The sequence below is a fragment of the Neoarius graeffei genome, chromosome 13 (genome assembly GCF_027579695.1).
Source record: "Neoarius graeffei isolate fNeoGra1 chromosome 13, fNeoGra1.pri, whole genome shotgun sequence".
In the NCBI taxonomy this organism is placed as follows: domain Eukaryota; kingdom Metazoa; phylum Chordata; class Actinopteri; order Siluriformes; family Ariidae; genus Neoarius; species Neoarius graeffei.
This window is the reverse complement of record NC_083581.1, coordinates 61534123-61551455: the sequence shown is the minus strand read 5'-3', so window position 1 is coordinate 61551455 and position 17333 is coordinate 61534123. Positions and strand designations below refer to the sequence as shown.

Below are 17333 nucleotides of genomic sequence, written 5' to 3'. Positions count from 1 at the left end.
CAAACAGATTTTCAGTGTGGTCTTAGACATTTTAACCCCAATGAAACTTTTCCCAAAACAAACACCAATCCAAATTTCACTGGCTTCCATTCATTTTTTCATTAACTTTTATGTAAAACTCTGTCAGTATTAATACACACATTTCCATTTAAAATAATCTCCATTATGTAGCTATGAGATACAGCCTCCAGTAAACCAAGTTTAGATAAGAGCAGATGACAAGCGCAGCATGACCAGCTTAATTACCAGAATCCTTTTTCTTGGGATTTTAATCATCCATAAAACTAGTTAGCTCACAAATGAATAATTTTAAGTATGTGCCAAACAAATTTTATATTATGCACTCAAACATCCATCCATTATCTGTAACCACTTATTCTATGCAGGGTTGCAGGCAAGCTGGAGCCTATTCCAGCTGAATATGGGCAAGTACACTCTGGACAAGTCACCAGATCGTCACGGGGCTGACACACAGAGACAAACAACCATTTACACTCACACCTACGGTCAATTTAGAGCCACCAATTAACCTAACCTGTATGTCTTTGGACTGTGGGGGAAATCAGAGCACCTGAAGGAAACCCACACAGGCGACATTTCTGGTAACTGTTGATCAGTCCTGCACACCGGCTTGGAGGAATTTTAGCCAATTCCTCCGTACAGAACAGCTTCAGCTCTGGGATATTGGTGGGTTTCCTCACATGAACTGCTCGCTTCAGGTCCTTCCACAACATTTCGATTGGATTAAGGTCAGGACTTTGACTTGGCCATTCCAAAACATCCACACATACAAAAAGTTCCCCGTCAGTCACTGGGCTTGAACCCAGAACCTTCTTACAGTGAGGCAACAGTGCTAACCACTACACCACCATGCACTCAAACAGTTATCCATCCACCTGTAGCCAGTTATCCTGTTCTACAGGGTGGTAGGCAAGCCAGAGCCTATCCTAGCTGACTATGGGCAATTGGTGGGGTACACCCTGGACAAGTCGCCAGGTTATCGCAGGGCTGACACATAGACACAAACAACCATTCACACTCGCATTCACACCTACAGTCAATTTAGAGCCACCAATTAGCCTTACCTGCATGTCTTTGGACTGTGGGAGAAACCGGAGCACCCGGAGGAAACCCACACGGACACGGGGAGAACATGCAAACTCCACACAGAAAGGCCCTTGCCAGCCGCTGGGCTCGAACCCAGGACCTTCTTGCTGTGAAGCGACAGTGCTAACTACTACACCACCGTTCCACCCTACACTCAAACATTTTATGTAAATTAATGTCAATGATTAGAGTCTGAGTTAATTAATTTTGAGCTTGATTTATACACTTAAATGTAATACAGGACGTTAAAAGTTTATTGAACTAAATGAATGCCAGCCAATGAAACTGGATTGCTATTTGCTTTGGAAATGTCTCAGATTTCCACACATAATCCAGCCAAAAATAACCCAAATGGCAGAAAATCACCCATCACACAATAACCTGCATACAGTGGTGCTTGAAAGTTTGTGAACCCTTTAGAATTTTCTATATTTCTGCATAAATATGACCTAAAACATCATCAGATTTTCACACAAGTCCTAAAATTAGATAAAGAGAACTCAGTTAAACAAAGGAGACAAAAATATTATACTTGGTCATTTATTTATTGAGGAAAATGATCCAATATTACACATCTGTGAGTGGCAAAAGTATGTGAACCTTTGCTTTCAGTATCTGGTGTGACCCCCTTGTGCAGCAATAACTGCAACTAAACATTTCTGGTAACTGTTGATCAGTCCTGCACACCGGCTTGGAGGAATTTTAGCCCATTCCTCCGTACAGAACAGCTTCAGCTCTGGGATATTGGTGGGTTTCCTCACATGAACTGCTCACTTCAGGTCCTTCCACAACATTTCGATTGGATTAGGGTCAGGACTTTGACTTGGCCATTCCAAAACATTAACTTTATTCTTCTTTAACCATTCTTTGGTAGAACAACTTGTGTGTTTACAGTCGTTGTTTTGCTGCATGACCCACCTTCTCTTGAGATTCAGTTCATGGACAGATGTCCTGACATTTTCCTTTAGAATTCGCTGGTATAATTCAGAATTCATTGTTCCATCAACAATGGCAAGCTGCCCTGGCCCAGATGCATCAAAACAGGCCCAAACCATGATACTACCACGACCATGTTTCACAGATGGGATAAGGTTCTTATGCAGGAATGCAGTGCTTTCCTTTCTCCAAACATAACGATTCTCATTTAAACCAAAAAGTTCTATTTTGGTCTCATCCGTCCACAAAACATTTTTCCAATAGCCTTCTGGCTTGTCTACGTGATCTTTAGCAAACTGCGGACGAGCAGCAATATTCTTTTTGGAGAGCAGTGGCTTTCTCCTTGCAACCCTGCCATGCACACCATTGTTGTTCAGTGTTCTCTTGATGGTGGACTCATGAACATTAACATTACCCAATGTGAGAGAGGCCTTCAGTTGCTTAGAAGTTACCCTGGGGCCCTTTGTGACCTTGCTGACTATTGCACACCTTGCTCTTGGAGTGATCTTTGTTGGTCGACCACTCCTGGGGAGGGTAACTATGGTCTTGAATTTCCTCCATTTGTACACAATCTGTCTGACTGTGGATTGGTGGAGTCCAAACTCTTTAGAGATGGTTTTGTAACCTTTTCCAGCCTGATGAGCATCAACAATGCTTTTTCTGAGGTCCTCAGAAATCTCCTTTGTTTGTGCCATGATACACTTCCACAAACATATGTTGTGAAGATCAGGCTTTGATAGATCCCTGTTCTTTAAATAAAACAGGGTGCCCACTCACACCTGATTGTCATCCCATTGATTGAAAACACCTGACTCTAATTTCATCTTCAAATTAACTGCTAATCCTAGAGGTTCACATACTTTTGCCACTCACAGATATGTAATATTGGATCATTTTCCTCAATAAATAAATGACCAAGTATAATATTTTTGTCTCATTTGTTTAACTGGGTTCTCTTTATCTACTTTTAGGACTTGTGTGAAAATCTGATGATGTTTTAGGCCATATTTATGCAGAAATATAGAAAATTCTAAAGGGTTCACAAACTTTCAAGCACCACTGTAGCTGTATTTTTTGGTGCTACCAAATTTAGTAGTCTAGTGTAATATTGACCTACTGAGTAAAAAATGTTCCTAAGGTTTTACCAATTATTTGTCTGTCACCATGGACTCAGTATAAATACTCAGAGTTTAATACACAGCCAAAGCCATTTAATTTTTATCACCATATTAAATCACAGGCAAGCAAGAACAAATTAGTGACTTTCCCAGGACCACACAATTGACCTGTGCCCTGGCCATGTGCTCCAGCAAGCACACGTGTGTAAAACATCCTGTAATGGCCTCCTTCCTCTGTACAACAGTACCTCCTGGTTATATGCTATATGCTTTCATAGAGACTATATGCGATATAATAAGGAATAAAGCACAACAGTGTGTGCTGTTATAGGAAAATATCACAGGAGGTGTGAGGTGGCCCAGTGTAAAGTAGAGTTACTGTTACCATCCCAAAGTTATTTTCCAATGACAACAATTTGCCAGTTTTGAACTCTATAGCAAAAATAAACTCATTAACCACATAGCGACTGCAGGCGATCTCTCCAGCCTCTCTTTTTCCCCCTCAGTTGAAGTTAATGAAACAACAAGCGCAGGTTGTCATGTTACAGAGAATGTGGACTGGGACGAAGTATTGGCACTGGAGACTCCATCCATAAATGCTAAATAAACATATCCTTCATGCAAAGGTTCACTATACCAACAATTTCCTTTGTTAAATAACACACTCCCTTTATTATTAGCCTTAGATTATTCAAGTCCATGTGAGTGAGTTAATATTGCAGAATTGACCATTTCCTTTGTTAAATAACACACTCCCTTTATTATTAGCCTTAGATTATTCAAGTCCATGTGAGTGAGTTAATATTGCAGAATTGACCTTGTATCGAGTGAACAAGTGCATTCAGCGATTTGAATTACAGACAGCAATACTGTCAGAGCAGTACTAACAATCAACGCCTTCTGACCAATCAAAGTTCAAAGACATGCAGTTAGGTTAACACGGGGCTGAAGTGCCCTTGAGCAAAGCACCTAACCCCCAACTGCTCCCCGGGTGCTGTAGCATAGTTGCCCACTGCTCTGGGTATGTGTTCATTGCTCATGTATGTGTGCGTGTTAGGGTGCGTCAGTTGCCCCCTAAAAATGAAAAGTTCCTCCGATCATGATGCATTTTTGTTTTTATGTTCCTTTTGGTAAGAAAACACACTGGGTGAAATATTTTGACAAAATTCAAAAGTTTTATGGTGGCACCAGGAGCTCAAAGTTATGGAAAAAGCTGCTATTTTATGACTTTTATGACAAAATTTTGATCACTTTTCATGAAACATTATGGCACCTTATAGAGTATACCAAATATCTTAGATACACATTTTTAGTAGATATTCTAAATATATTACAGGGATGTGATTTTTCCGCGAATTCGCGGAATTCCGCTTTTTTCACCTCAAAACTTGAAAAAAAAATGCTTCCGATTTTTCCCTCAAATCCACATTCGTATCCTATTCGTTCCGACTTTGTTTGAAAGATGGCAGCCTCAGATTTGCATCTTTACGCCTCGATCACGGAGGCTGCCATCTTTCAACTCTTTGTTTGAAGCTAGCGCATTCATTGGTTGTTACAGAGCGATGGGCCAATCATGTAACTCGTTTCATCCCATTGACGTAATTATGTCATTTACGCAATTACGTCATTGAGATGAAACGAGGTACGTGATTGGCCCATCGCTCTGTAACAACCAATGAACGCGCTTGTTAGATAGCTGTACGTAAGCTCGCTTCAAACAGAGTTGAAAGATGGCAGCCTCTGTGATCGAGCGTAAAGATGCAAATCGAGTTAAAGAAATCGACAGAATAGTGAAAAACAAGTTCCGCTGGGAATGGTTGGAGAAAGAGGTTGCTACAGACGTTGGACATGAGACTGTGAGACATTTGTTCAGCGATTTCGTTCTTTGGGGAGAGGGCAGAGGTCTCTGACTGTCAAGTTTGGGGATACTGGGACCTCCCCTGCCCGAGCTACGAGCGTCCAAAGTCGGGCTGGAGCCCGGGATAGAAACAAAACCTAAGCGGAGCGCCGCGGCTCGCCTCGGGGCGAATTACGTCCCAAGGCGCGGGGCTAGCGGGCCCTGCCGCGCTGGTTCTTTGGGGGGGGAGTGAGTGAGAGAGTGTGTGTGTGTGTGTGTGTGTGTGAGTGAGAGTGTGTGTGTGTGTGTGAGAGTGAGTGTGTGTGAGAGAGAGTGCGCGCGAGTGAGAGAGAGAGAGAGAGCGTGCGCGAGTGAGAGAGAGAGCGCGTGCGAGTGAGAGAGAGAGAATGCGAGTGAGAGAGAGAGCGCGAGTGAGAGAGCGCGCGAGTGAGAGAGAGAGAGAGCGAGTGAGAGAGAGAGCGCGCGAGAGAGAGCGCGAGAGAGTGCGTGCGCGCGCGCGTGAGAGAGTGTGTGCGCGCGCGAGTGAGAGAGAGAGTGAGCGAGAGTGTGTGTGTGTGTGTCAGAGTTGCATGTTGACCATTAAATTGGCTTGAATTTGTTAATCATGACAAGTTTTTTCTTGTGTGTTTGCTTGCCATTTTAGTACAATTTTTAAGTCAGAAATCCCCAAAACCCAGGAGCTTCGGGGGGCTTCCCCCCTTGTCCCCCCCCACCAGGGTGCTGCCCTGGACCAGCTGGGGGCCTGCGGCCCCCAGACCCCCGGCTAAAATTTTCAGATAATTTCACCAGCCCCAAATCACATCCCTGATATTGCCAAGCACAGTTTGAGTTTTAGTGACATTCATTCCATGTCCCAACAGCCAGACGCTGTGACCGGGGATCAGGTCGTCAAGGCCCCTGCCTTCGACTGCCACCCAATCCACACTGCACCAAACCCCTACTGCTACCTCTGTGGGTGGTGAACCCACAGGAGGTCGGGCCCACGTCACCTCTTTGGGCTGAGCCCGGCCGGGCCCCATGGGCAAAGGCCCGGCCACCAAGCGCTCGCATACGAGCCCCAACCCCGGGCCTGGCTCCAGGGTGGGGCCCCGGCTGCGTCATACCGGGCGACGTCACGCACAGCTTGGGCTCTGGAACCCAGCTCCTCGAGAGGGGCTGGACTTTCCACTTCTCTGGAGTTGCCCGTGGTGAGCGGCGGCGGGCTGCTGTGGGCTTGCTTATAGCTCCCCAGCTCAGCCGCCATGTGTTGGAGTTTACCCCAGTGAATGAGAGGGTCGCCTCTCTGCGCCTTCGGATTGGGGAGAGGGCTCTTGCTGTTGTTTTTGCCTATGGGCCAAATAGCAGTATAGAGTATCCGGCCTTCTTGGAGTCCCTGGGAGAGGTACTGAGGGGTGCTCAGACTGGGGACTCCATTGTGCTACTGGGGGACTTCAATGCTCACGTGGGCGACGACAGTGACACCTGGAGGGGCGTGGTTGGGAGGAACGGCCTCCCCGATCTGAACCCGAGTGGTGTTTTGTTATTGGACTTCTGTGCTAGTCACGGTTTGTCCATAACGAACACCATGTTCGAGCATAGGGGTGTCCATAAGTGCACGTGGCACCAGGACACCTTAGGTTGGAGGTCGATGATCGACTTTGTAGTCGTTTCATCTGATCTCCGGCACTATGTCTTGGACACTCGGGTGAAGAGAGGGGCTGAGCTGTCAACTGATCACCACCTGGTGGTGAGTTGGATCCGCTGGCGGAGGAGGAAGCTGGACAGACCTGGCAGGCCCAAACGTATGGTGAGGGTTTGCTGGGAACGTCTGGCCGAGCACTCTGTTGGGGAGGTCTTTAACTCCCACCTCCGGGAGAGCTTTTCCCAGCTTCCGAGGGAGGCGGGGGACATTGAGTCTGAGTGGACCATGTTCTCTACCTCCATTGTGGACGCAGCTGTTCGGAGCTGTGGCCGCAAGGTCTCCGGTGCCTGTCGTGGTGGCAATCCCCGAACCCGGTGGTGGACACCAGAAGTAAGGGATGCCGTCAAGCTGAAGGAGTCCTATCGGGCCATGTTGACCTCCGGGACTCCTGAGGAAGCTGACGGGTATCGGCAGGCCAGGCGTGCTGCAGCTCGGGCAGTTGCGGAGGCAAAAACTCGGAACTGGGAGGAGTTCGGGGAGGCCATGGAGAAGGACTATCGGTCGGCCTCGAAGAAATTCTGGCAAACCGTCCAGCGCCTCAGTAGGGGGAAGCAGTACTCTGCCAACACTGTTTACAGTGCGGGTGGGGAGCTGTTGACCTCGACTGGGGACATTGTCGGGCGGTGGAAGGAATACTTTGAGGATCTCCTCAATCCCACCGTCATGTCTTCCACTGAGGAGACTGAGGCTGATGACTCAGAGGTGGACTCGTCCATTACCCAAGCCGAAGTCACTGAGGTGGTTTGCAAGCTCCTCGGTGGCAAGGCACCGGGGGTGGATGAGATCCGCCCTGAGTATCTCAAGTCTCTGGATGTTGTGGGGCTGTCTTGGTTGACATGCCTCTGCAACATCGCGTGGCGGTTGGGGACAGTGCCTCTGGAGTGGCAGACTGGGGTGGTGGTCCCTCTTTTTAAGAAAGGGGACCGGAGAGTGTGCTCCAATTATAGGGGAATCACACTTCTCAGCCTCCCAGGGAAAGTTTACTCCAGGGTACTGGAGAGGAGAATTCGACCAATAGTCGAACCTCGGATCCAGGAGGAACAATGCGGTTTTTGTCCTGGTCGCGGAACACTGGACCAGCTCTATACCCTTCATAGGGTGCTCGAGGGTTCATGGGAGTTTGCCCAACCAGTCCACATGTGCTTTGTGGATCTGGAGAAGGCATTCGACCGTGTCCCCCGTGGTATTCTGTGGGGGGTGCTTCGGGAGTATGGGGTTCGGGGCTCTTTGCTAAGGGCTGTCCGGTCCCTATACGAACGGAGCAGGAGTCTGGTTCGCATTGCCGGCAGTAAGTCAGACCTGTTCCCAGTGCATGTTGGACTCCGGCAGGGCTGCCCTTTGTCACCGGTTCTGTTCATAATTTTTATGGACAGAATTTCTAGGCGCAGCCAGGGGCCGGAAGGAATCCTGTTTGGGAACCACAGGATTTCATCTCTGCTTTTTGCGGATGATGTTGTCCTGTTGGCTTCTTCAAACCAGGACCTTCAGCATGCACTGGGGCGGTTTGCAGTCGAGTGTGAAGCGGCTGGGATGAGAATCAGCACCTCCAAGTCCGAGGCCATGGTTCTCGACCGGAAAAGGGTGGCTTGCCCTCTCCAGGTTGGTGGAGAAGTCCTGCCTCAAGTGGAGGAGTTTAAGTATCTCGGGATCTTGTTCACGAGTGAGGGAAGGATGGAGCGTGAGATCGACAGGCGGATCGGTGCAGCCTCCACAGTGATGCGGTCGCTTTACCGATCCGTCGTGGTGAAGAAGGAGCTGAGCCAAAAGGCGAAGCTCTCAATTTACCGGTCGATCTACGTTCCGACTCTCACCTATGGTCATGAGCTTTGGGTAATGACAGAAAGAACAAGATCGCGGATACAAGTGGCTGAAATGAGTTTCCTTCGCAGGGTGGCTGGGCGCTCCCTTAGAGATAGGGTGAGAAGCACAGTCACTCGGGAGGAGCTCGGAGTAGAGCCGCTGCTCCTCCACATCAAGAGGAACCAGTTGAGGTGGCTCGGGCATCTTTTTCGGATGCCTCCTGGACGCCTCCCTGGGGAGGTGTTCCAGGCATGTCCCCCCGGGAGGAGGCCCCGGGGAAGACCCAGGACACGCTGGAGGGACTATGTCTCTCGGCTGGCCTGGGAACACCTCTGTGTTCTTCCCGAGGAGCTGGCCGAGGTGTCTGGGGAAAGGGAAGTTTGGGCTTCCATGCTTAGACTGCTGCCTCCGCGACCCAGTCCCGGATAAGCGGAAGAAGACGAGACGAGACGAGTTTGAGTTTTAGCTGTTCATTGAATCATTGTTCAACTACTTTTAAACAATACAAATGTATTATGACTCACATTAATGCTTCTCAATCCCTTGCAAAGGTTCTTAACATGATCTCTCGGTCACAAGAAATCAATAAATGGAATCCAACATTGTGATTCAAACCTTACGCGAAAACATAAAATAAGCGTTTTTGGCAAAAAATGAACCTCATGGTGCCACCATTAGACTTTTGAATATGGTCAAAAAATTTTACAGGATGTCTTTATTGGTGAAAAGGAACACCCAAGCAAAAATGCATCAGATTTTATGAAAGTGAGGGCAACTGATGCATCCTAGTGCGTGTGTGTGTTCACTGCTTCCGATGGGTTAAATGCAGAGAGGAATTTCACTGTGCTTAAGTGTACGTGTGATAAATAAAGTTCTTCTTCAATCAGATTTGAGAATGGAACAGCACTGTCGTATATTAAAAACCTGAGCCAGCAACAGCTGTATGTGGCAATACGAACAGGAAGTTGGAATAGATGTTTATATTTTAGGGACTGTTAAGTGTCTGTTTTCTCTCTCTCTCTCTCTCTCTCTCTCTCTCTCTCTCTCTCTCTCTCTCCTTTACATGTTTAATCAAACTGCAAATTGATAATTTGACTTGTTATTCTCAATCCCATTGATTCACTGGGCATATCGATGGGTTTCTTGCTCTTATACACCATATTAAACTCTTCTCGTATAATCTCGAAAAGTTTCATCCAGTTGGCCAATTACTAACCTTAAAAAAGTTCTTATTATACACAACTGAAGACATTTTCACTTCCTTATGACGTTTCACAGTTGAGGACACAGCTTACGTAGGACGTTTCTACCTGCACAGTTGTTTATTTATTTTATCTTATTTTTATCTTGTTTATTTAGTTCTTATTTTTTAACATCTTAGAATATACTGTCTTTATTTAGCATTTATTTATTGAGCACCTTAACTTCAAGCCAAATTCCTTGTAGTTGCAACAGTGACTTGGTAATAAAGCTATTTCTGATTCTGATTCTGATTTCGATGTCTTTCTTAGCTGACATCTTGATCACATCTAACATGCACCATCCGGCGGTGGCCAGAGATGCCAAGCGTTAGATGTGATCAAGATGTCAGCTAAGAAAGACATCGAAACGTCATAAGTAAGTGAAAATTTCTTCAGTTGTGTATAATAAGAACTTTAAGAAAAACATATTAAACTCTAGGGCGGAATGGTGGTGTAGTGGTTAGCACTGTCGCCTCACAGCAAGAAGGTTCTGGGTTCGAGCCCAGTGGCCAACGAGGGCCTTTCTGTGTGGAGTTTGCATGCTGTTCACGTGGGTTTCTTCCAGGTGCTCTGGTTTCCCCCAAAGGCATGCAGGTTAGGCTAATTGGTGGCTCTAAATTGACCGTAGGTGTGAATGGTTGTCTGTGTCTATGTGTTAGCCCTGCGATGACCAGGCGACTTGTCCAGGGTGTCCTCTCACCCATAGTCAGCTGGGATAGGCTCCAGCTTGCTTGTGACTCTGTAGGACAGGATAAGCGGCTACAGATAATGGATGGATATTAAACTCTAAATCCCTAAGATCAGATGAGTACAAAGGAAAAACCTAGACGATTCCAGCAGCCCAGGAGTGAAAATGCAATGAATTTTATTTAAAATTAATTAACAATTAAAAAAGCATAGTATTCACCGACAACAACAATAACAACAATAAAGCAAGAGTCACAAATATCACTCAGCATAATCTCATTTTCCCTTCAACTTAAAATGATCATGTAACAGACAATCGACTTACTAGTAATCCCCGAGGAGCCTTTGCTATGGCCCTGAGTAAAGGCCAGAAATAAGATCGCTGTCTCCAGAGAGAGAGAAAGATGAAGCTGAGGCAAGCTTTATTGTATTAACACAAGCGCCTCTGTTTAACCCCGGTCCTTTACTGACCTTTATTTCGATTTATGTGCAATGAGCTACTTAAATGCACTTAAATTAGGAACATACTCTTGCCTGTCATGGCTCATGCTGCAGAATCAAACAGCAAATCAAGAGGCTCTAAGCGATGTCTATTCACATTAAATCTGCTTATTTATATAATTTGTGTATCGCTAACACAAGGGAAGGAACATTTGGTTTTAAATGTTTTGTTAGAGGTCAGTGCTTCTAATAAGAGCTTTAAATATGTTCTGCTTACCATCTGGCCAATGCAACAATTACTCTGTGTCATTTGTTTTGATAGGTCCACTGTTGACATACACATAATGGACCTTCTGAGTCACTGACAGGGCCACATAACAACAAAAACTTTCCAATTCACCTGTTTCAGTAAGAGCAGTAACAAATCTCACCTTACATTAAGCTCACCAAGCTGAAGCTGTAGTAAATCCAAAAAAAAAAAAAAAACCACTTATTCAAGTCATGGCCATATCCGTAATTAACATCCATCCATTGTCTGTAGCCACTTATCCTGTTCTACAGGGTTGCAGGCAAGCTGGAGCCTATCCCAGCTGACTACAGGCGAAAGGCGGGGTACACCCTGGACAAGTCGCCAGGTCATCGCAGGGCTGACACATAGACACAGACAACCATTCACACTCACATTCACACCTACGGTCAATTTAGAGTCACCAGTTAACCTAACCTGCATGTCTTTGGACTGTGGGGGAAACCGGAGCACCCGGAGGAAACCCACACAGACACAGGGAGAACATGCAAACTCTGCACAGAAAGGCCCTCGTCGGCCGCTGGGCTTGAACCCAGAACCTTCTTGCTGTGAGGCGACAGCGCTAACCAATACACCACCGTGCCGCCGTTATTAACATATAATTTTAATAAAATTTTTTATTTCTCTGCATTTACATAAATAATAATGTCAGCTGGAGTATCAACACAAAATAATAAGAAAGAAAAAGTCCAGAAAAGACTGCTTCCTTCAATAACTTCAGAAATGTAGAATAAGAAAACTGTATGCTGTCAGTAAAAAGCATACTACACCATACTGTTCCTTGTTGTGGGGCTGGTATTTGTGTTGTCCCCCCCTTAACCATTATTTGTATCGCTCACCTGGAAATTTGGGTATCATGTATGTTGAAAATGATTTAAGATCCATAATTGGACAATAATTACAGATTAGAGGAGAGTATAATATAAACTTTTCTTAACATGCACCTTTCTATAAGGGGAAGCCAACGCTGTAAAAAATGTCCGTAGATTTTATGGTGAAAAACTGTGAAACCATGACAGTAAAAATCTGTAAACTGTAAATAGGTTTAAGACTGTTTCTTTGACATTTAATCACTGTACGGTGGTGTAAGTGGTTCGCACGGTCGCCTCACAGCAAGAAGGTTCTGGGTTAGAGCCCAGCGGCCGGCGGGGGCCTTTCTGTGTGGAGTTTGCATGTTCTCCCCGTGTCTGCGTGGGTTTCTTCTGGGTGCTCCGGTTTCCCCCAAAGACATGCGGTTAGGTTAATATGGGACGGCCTGGGACTGAGGTGCCCTTGAGCGAGGCATCGAACTCCCAACTGCTCCCCGGGCGCTGTTAGCATGGCTGCCCACTGCTCTGGGTATGTATGTGTGCTCATTGCTCATGTGTGTGTTCACTGCTTCAGATGGGTTAAATGCAGAGAGGAATTTCACAAGTGTGTGATGAATAAAGTTGTTGTCTCATCTCATCTCATTATCTGTAGCCGCTTTATCCTGTTCTACAGGGTCGCAGGCAAGCTGGAGCCTATCCCAGCTGACTACGGGCGAAAGGCAGGGTACACCCTGGACAAGTCGCCAGGTCATCACAGGGCTTAAAGTTGTTGTTCTTCTTCTAAATAAATTAATCAAGGAAAACAGTAATTTTTACATTTTTTCTATGAAAAAAACACATTGCCGTACTGTAATGCACTTTTTCTGTTTTTTTTTACCGGAAAAATGCTGTAATATTTATAACAGTCAACACCGTGATTTTTACATTTATTTCTTGAAAAGAATACAGTTATTAACTGTTAAATATAAGTAAGTACTGTTGTGTTGATAATGGAAATATGCCGTAATATTTCCAACAGCCAACGCCGTGATTTTTTGCATTCATTTCACGTAAAGAATACATTTTATAACTGTCAAATGTACATGCATTTGTGCTGAAAATGGAAATATGCTTAAGGCCAAATGGTTAGAGAAACAGCTTTGGGCCCAAAAGGTTGCTGGTTTGAGTCCCTGAACTAGCAGGATTAGCTCAAGTGCCCTTTAGCAAGGCACCTAACTCCCAACTGCTCTGGTAAGTGCGGTGGCATACTTTGTGTCTGATTAGCCAAAGAAAAACTGATGATGCAATTATCAGTTTGGGCAAAAACCCAGCCATAATAAATAATACAAGTCAAAAGGTGTCCACGTTAGCAACAAGGAATACTACAGTTCTTTTCCATTTGCTTTTCTGAAAGTGTAATCCTTGTTACATTTCTATTTATAATCTCTAGATTGTATTCTTACCCCCATCCAAACCATCAGATACAGCAGTATAGACAAACCTTCCTAGAATAAATGTCAACACACTGCTAAAAAAAAAAATCAAAGTATCCATCCAACTTCCATCAACCTAAAAACTGCCTACAAACCAAAGCACAGAATGACATTTATCATTAAAGCATTAAAAGGTTCACTGAGTTCAGTTTGAATGGGATGTTGCCCTTTGAGAAAACACCTGCAAGCCAAAACCAGTCCAAACACTGCCTGTACCAAGCCCATGATCTACCCCCACCATCACCACCAAAATCTATACACCATGCAATCCATATTTAATCATGTAGTACTGTAGTATTAAAATACACTAACACATTTCACACGTTTTAAGATGATGTAATAATATGACATCGCATGAAGGTGCCTTTCACCGTGTTTATACCCTCAAGTTACACATGTGAATTCACCATGTAAATGCCAATGGACACGTGATCACACTTAAATAATAAAAATGAAAACTACATGCTGTATATTAAGAGGTCAAAATAAATGAATCATGTACAACATTCAAATGTAGAGAAAAAAACATGAAAAAAGTTCAAAACAAAGCAAAACATGCACTACGTACACATGCACACATGACAACATTTGACAATTAAAAAAAAGCATGAAATATAACGTGATTTGTTTAATGTGTAAAATTCACAATAATCATAATATTATACACGTGAAATTTATGTGGCCTTTCTGTAAGACTAATAACTTTGTAATTAGTTTGTCTACTTGCAGACATTTGATACAATTAGTTTAATATGGCAAATGTACGCTTTTTTTAAAAAAAATCAGCTGCAGCCGTTCATCCATCCATTATCTGTAGCCGCTTATCCTGTCCTACAGGGTCGCAGGCAAGCTGGAGCCTATCCCAGCTGACTACGGGCGAAAGGCGGGGTACACCCTGGACAAGTCGCCAGGTCATCACAGGGCTGACACAGAGACAAACAACCATTCACACTCACAGTCACACCTACGGTCAATTTAGAGTCACCAGTTAACCTAACCTGCATGTCTTTGGACTGTGGGGGAAACCGGAGAACCCGGAGGAAACCCACACGGACACGGGGAGAACATGCAAACTCCACGCAGAAAGGCCCTCGCCAGCCGCGAACCCAGGATCTTCTTGCTGTAAGGCAACAGTGCTAACCACTACACCACCGTGCCGCCCCTGCACCTGTTCATAAATAATCTAATTATGTGCATGTAGCAACAGTACTTTAGGAGGGATTATACACTCTCAGAAAATAAATTGCATTATTGTACCTTTAAGGGTACAACGGATTGTCATTGGGGCAAGACCCTCTAAGATACTTATTTATATCCTTTAAATACTGCTTGGGAACGTGTTTGAACCTTTGTGGCCCTAAAAAGGTACAGATCGTTACCTTGAGGGCGGCATGGTGGTGTAGTGGTTAGCACGGTTGCCTCACAGCAAGAAGGTTCCGGGTTCGAACCCAGTGGCCAGTGAGGGCCTTTCTGTGTGGAGTTTGTGTGTTCTCCCCGTGTCTGCATGGGTTTCCTCCGGGTGCTTCGGTTTCCCCCACAATCCAAAGACATGCAGTTATGTTGACGTGGGGCGGCCTTGGGCTGAGGTGCCCTTGAGCAGGGTACCTAACCCCTGACTTCTTCCCAAATAAATAAACCTTCAAATAAAGGTTTCTTCTTCTAATGAGTCCAAGGGGGTATATTAGTGTAGATTATACCGTGGTGGACAGAAATGGACTCCTACTGTACCCCTGTTTCTAACAGTGTAGGTCACTACCTATAATAATGTTTTCAGTGTAATTTCTGCTTGTAATGTTTCCCGATCTGCTGTCTGTGTCTCTGTTGAGCCTCAGTACTGAAGATCTCATCTCATTATCTGTAGCCTCTTTATCCTGTTCTACAGGGTCGCAGGCAAGCTGGAGCCTATCCCAGCTGACTACGGGCGAAAGGCGGGGTACACCCTGGACAAGTCACCAGGTCATCACAGGGCTGACACACAGACAACCATTCACACTCACATTCACACCTACGGTCAATTTAGAGTCGCCAGTTAACCTAACCTGCATGTCTTTGGACTGTGGGGGAAACCGGAGCACCCGGAGGAAACCCACGCAGACACGGGGAGAACATGCAAACTCCACACAGAAAGGCCCTCGCTGGCCACGGGGCTCGAACCCAGACCTTCTTGCTGTGAGGCGACAGTGCTAACCACTACACCACCGTGCCGCCCAGTACTGAAGATATATCTGTAATTATCTAACCATTATACTGCACTGTGAAGTCTGTTGTGCATTGTATTGTACTGTATTGTATTGTATTTCATTGTGTTTTATGCTATTGCGTTCTTGTAAAATGCTTACTGTTGGAACCAATTCTGTAAAAATAATCTGAAAGTACATCTGAAAAAGAACAAGGAGACAGCAATCCTGTAAATGTAATGACAGATTTGTAACCAAGCATGAAAAGGGCACAGCTACGTTGTCAGGACTGAACCGGATATTTGACTAGGAAAAACAAACACATCTAAATAGGATTAAAGCGCTGCATGTATGTGCAGTGCTAAATAATAATCTAATTACACCATGGATCCAGGCCTGGTCTGCTCCTCAGGGCATGTTAAGCACACAAACCTGGACTTGTCATCTCAGTATATCTCTCTCAGTATATATCTCTCTCAGCTGCATGCTGAGAGAGATATGAATAGGTTTCAGAACATCAGCAGAACAGGTGGGTACACTAATAAATATTCTGGGTCAATAAAGTAAATAGACATAAAAGAATTCAATTAAAAAGAAAAAGAAAAAAACTTACCGCTGTGTTAGTGGGTTCTCTGACCAGACTGGTGGTCTCACAAGAGTGGCAGATGGGCAATTTGGACTGGTCCGTGGCACTCATCATGTTGCCGGGAATGGAAAGAAAGAAGGACAGGGATGGAGAGATGGAGAGAAAGGAGAGGGTTGGGTTTGAGCAGCTGCCGGGTTTTCCGACAGAAAAGATAACTCCCACATGACATCATCAACATGGACAGACACACACACACACACACCATTCATACTGTATACAGTGGTGCTTGAAAGTTTGTGAACCCTTTAGAATGTTCTATATTTCTGCATAAATATGACCTAAAACATCATCAGATTTTCACACAAGTCCTAAAAGTAGATAAAGAGAACCCAGTTAAACAAATGAGACAAAAATATTATTCTTGGTCATTTATTTATTGAAGAAAATGATCCAATATTACATATCTGTGAGTGGCAAAAGTATGTGAACCTTTGCTTTCAGTATCTGGTGTGACCCCCTTGTGCAGCAATAACTGCAACTAAACGTTTCTGGTAACTGTTGATCAGTCCTGCACACCGGCTTGGAGGAATTTTAGCCCATTCCTCCGTACAGAACAGCTTCAACTCTGGGATGTTGGTGCGTTTCCTCATATGAACTGCTCACTTCAGGTCCTTCCACAACATTTCGATTGGATTAAGGTCAGGACTTTGACTTGGCCATTCCAAAACATTAACTTTATTCTTATTTAACCATTCTTTGGTAGAACGACTTGTGTGCTTAGGGTTGTTGTCTTGCTGCATGACCCACCTTCTCTTGAGATTCAGTTCATGGACAGATGTCCTGACATTTTCCTTTAGAATTTGCTGGTATAATTCAGAATTCATTGTTCCATCAATGATGGCAAGCCGTCCTGGCCCAGATGCAGCACAACAGACCCAAACCATGATACTACCACCACCATGTTTCACAGATAGGATAAGGTTCTTATGCTGGAATGCAGTGTTTTCCTTTCTCCAAACATAACGCTTCTCACTTAAAACAAAAAGTTCTATTTTGGTCTCATCCATCCACAAAACTTTTTTTCAATAGCCTTCTGGCTTGTCCACGTGATCT

The 17333-nt window shown here is 44.8% G+C and overlaps 1 protein-coding gene across 1 annotated transcript in view; it reads right to left on the bottom strand.

Moving 5' to 3' along the window:
• The window catches only part of slc2a1a (solute carrier family 2 member 1a), a 74671-nt gene extending 58340 nt beyond the window's left edge, over positions 1 to 16331 (bottom strand). Inside the window, exon 1 of the mRNA XM_060936965.1 lies at positions 16248 to 16331. Coding sequence (XP_060792948.1) covers positions 16248 to 16331 — 84 coding nt within the window. The remainder of the gene's footprint in view (positions 1 to 16247) is intronic.
• Between the last annotated feature and the right edge of the window lie 1002 nt (positions 16332 to 17333).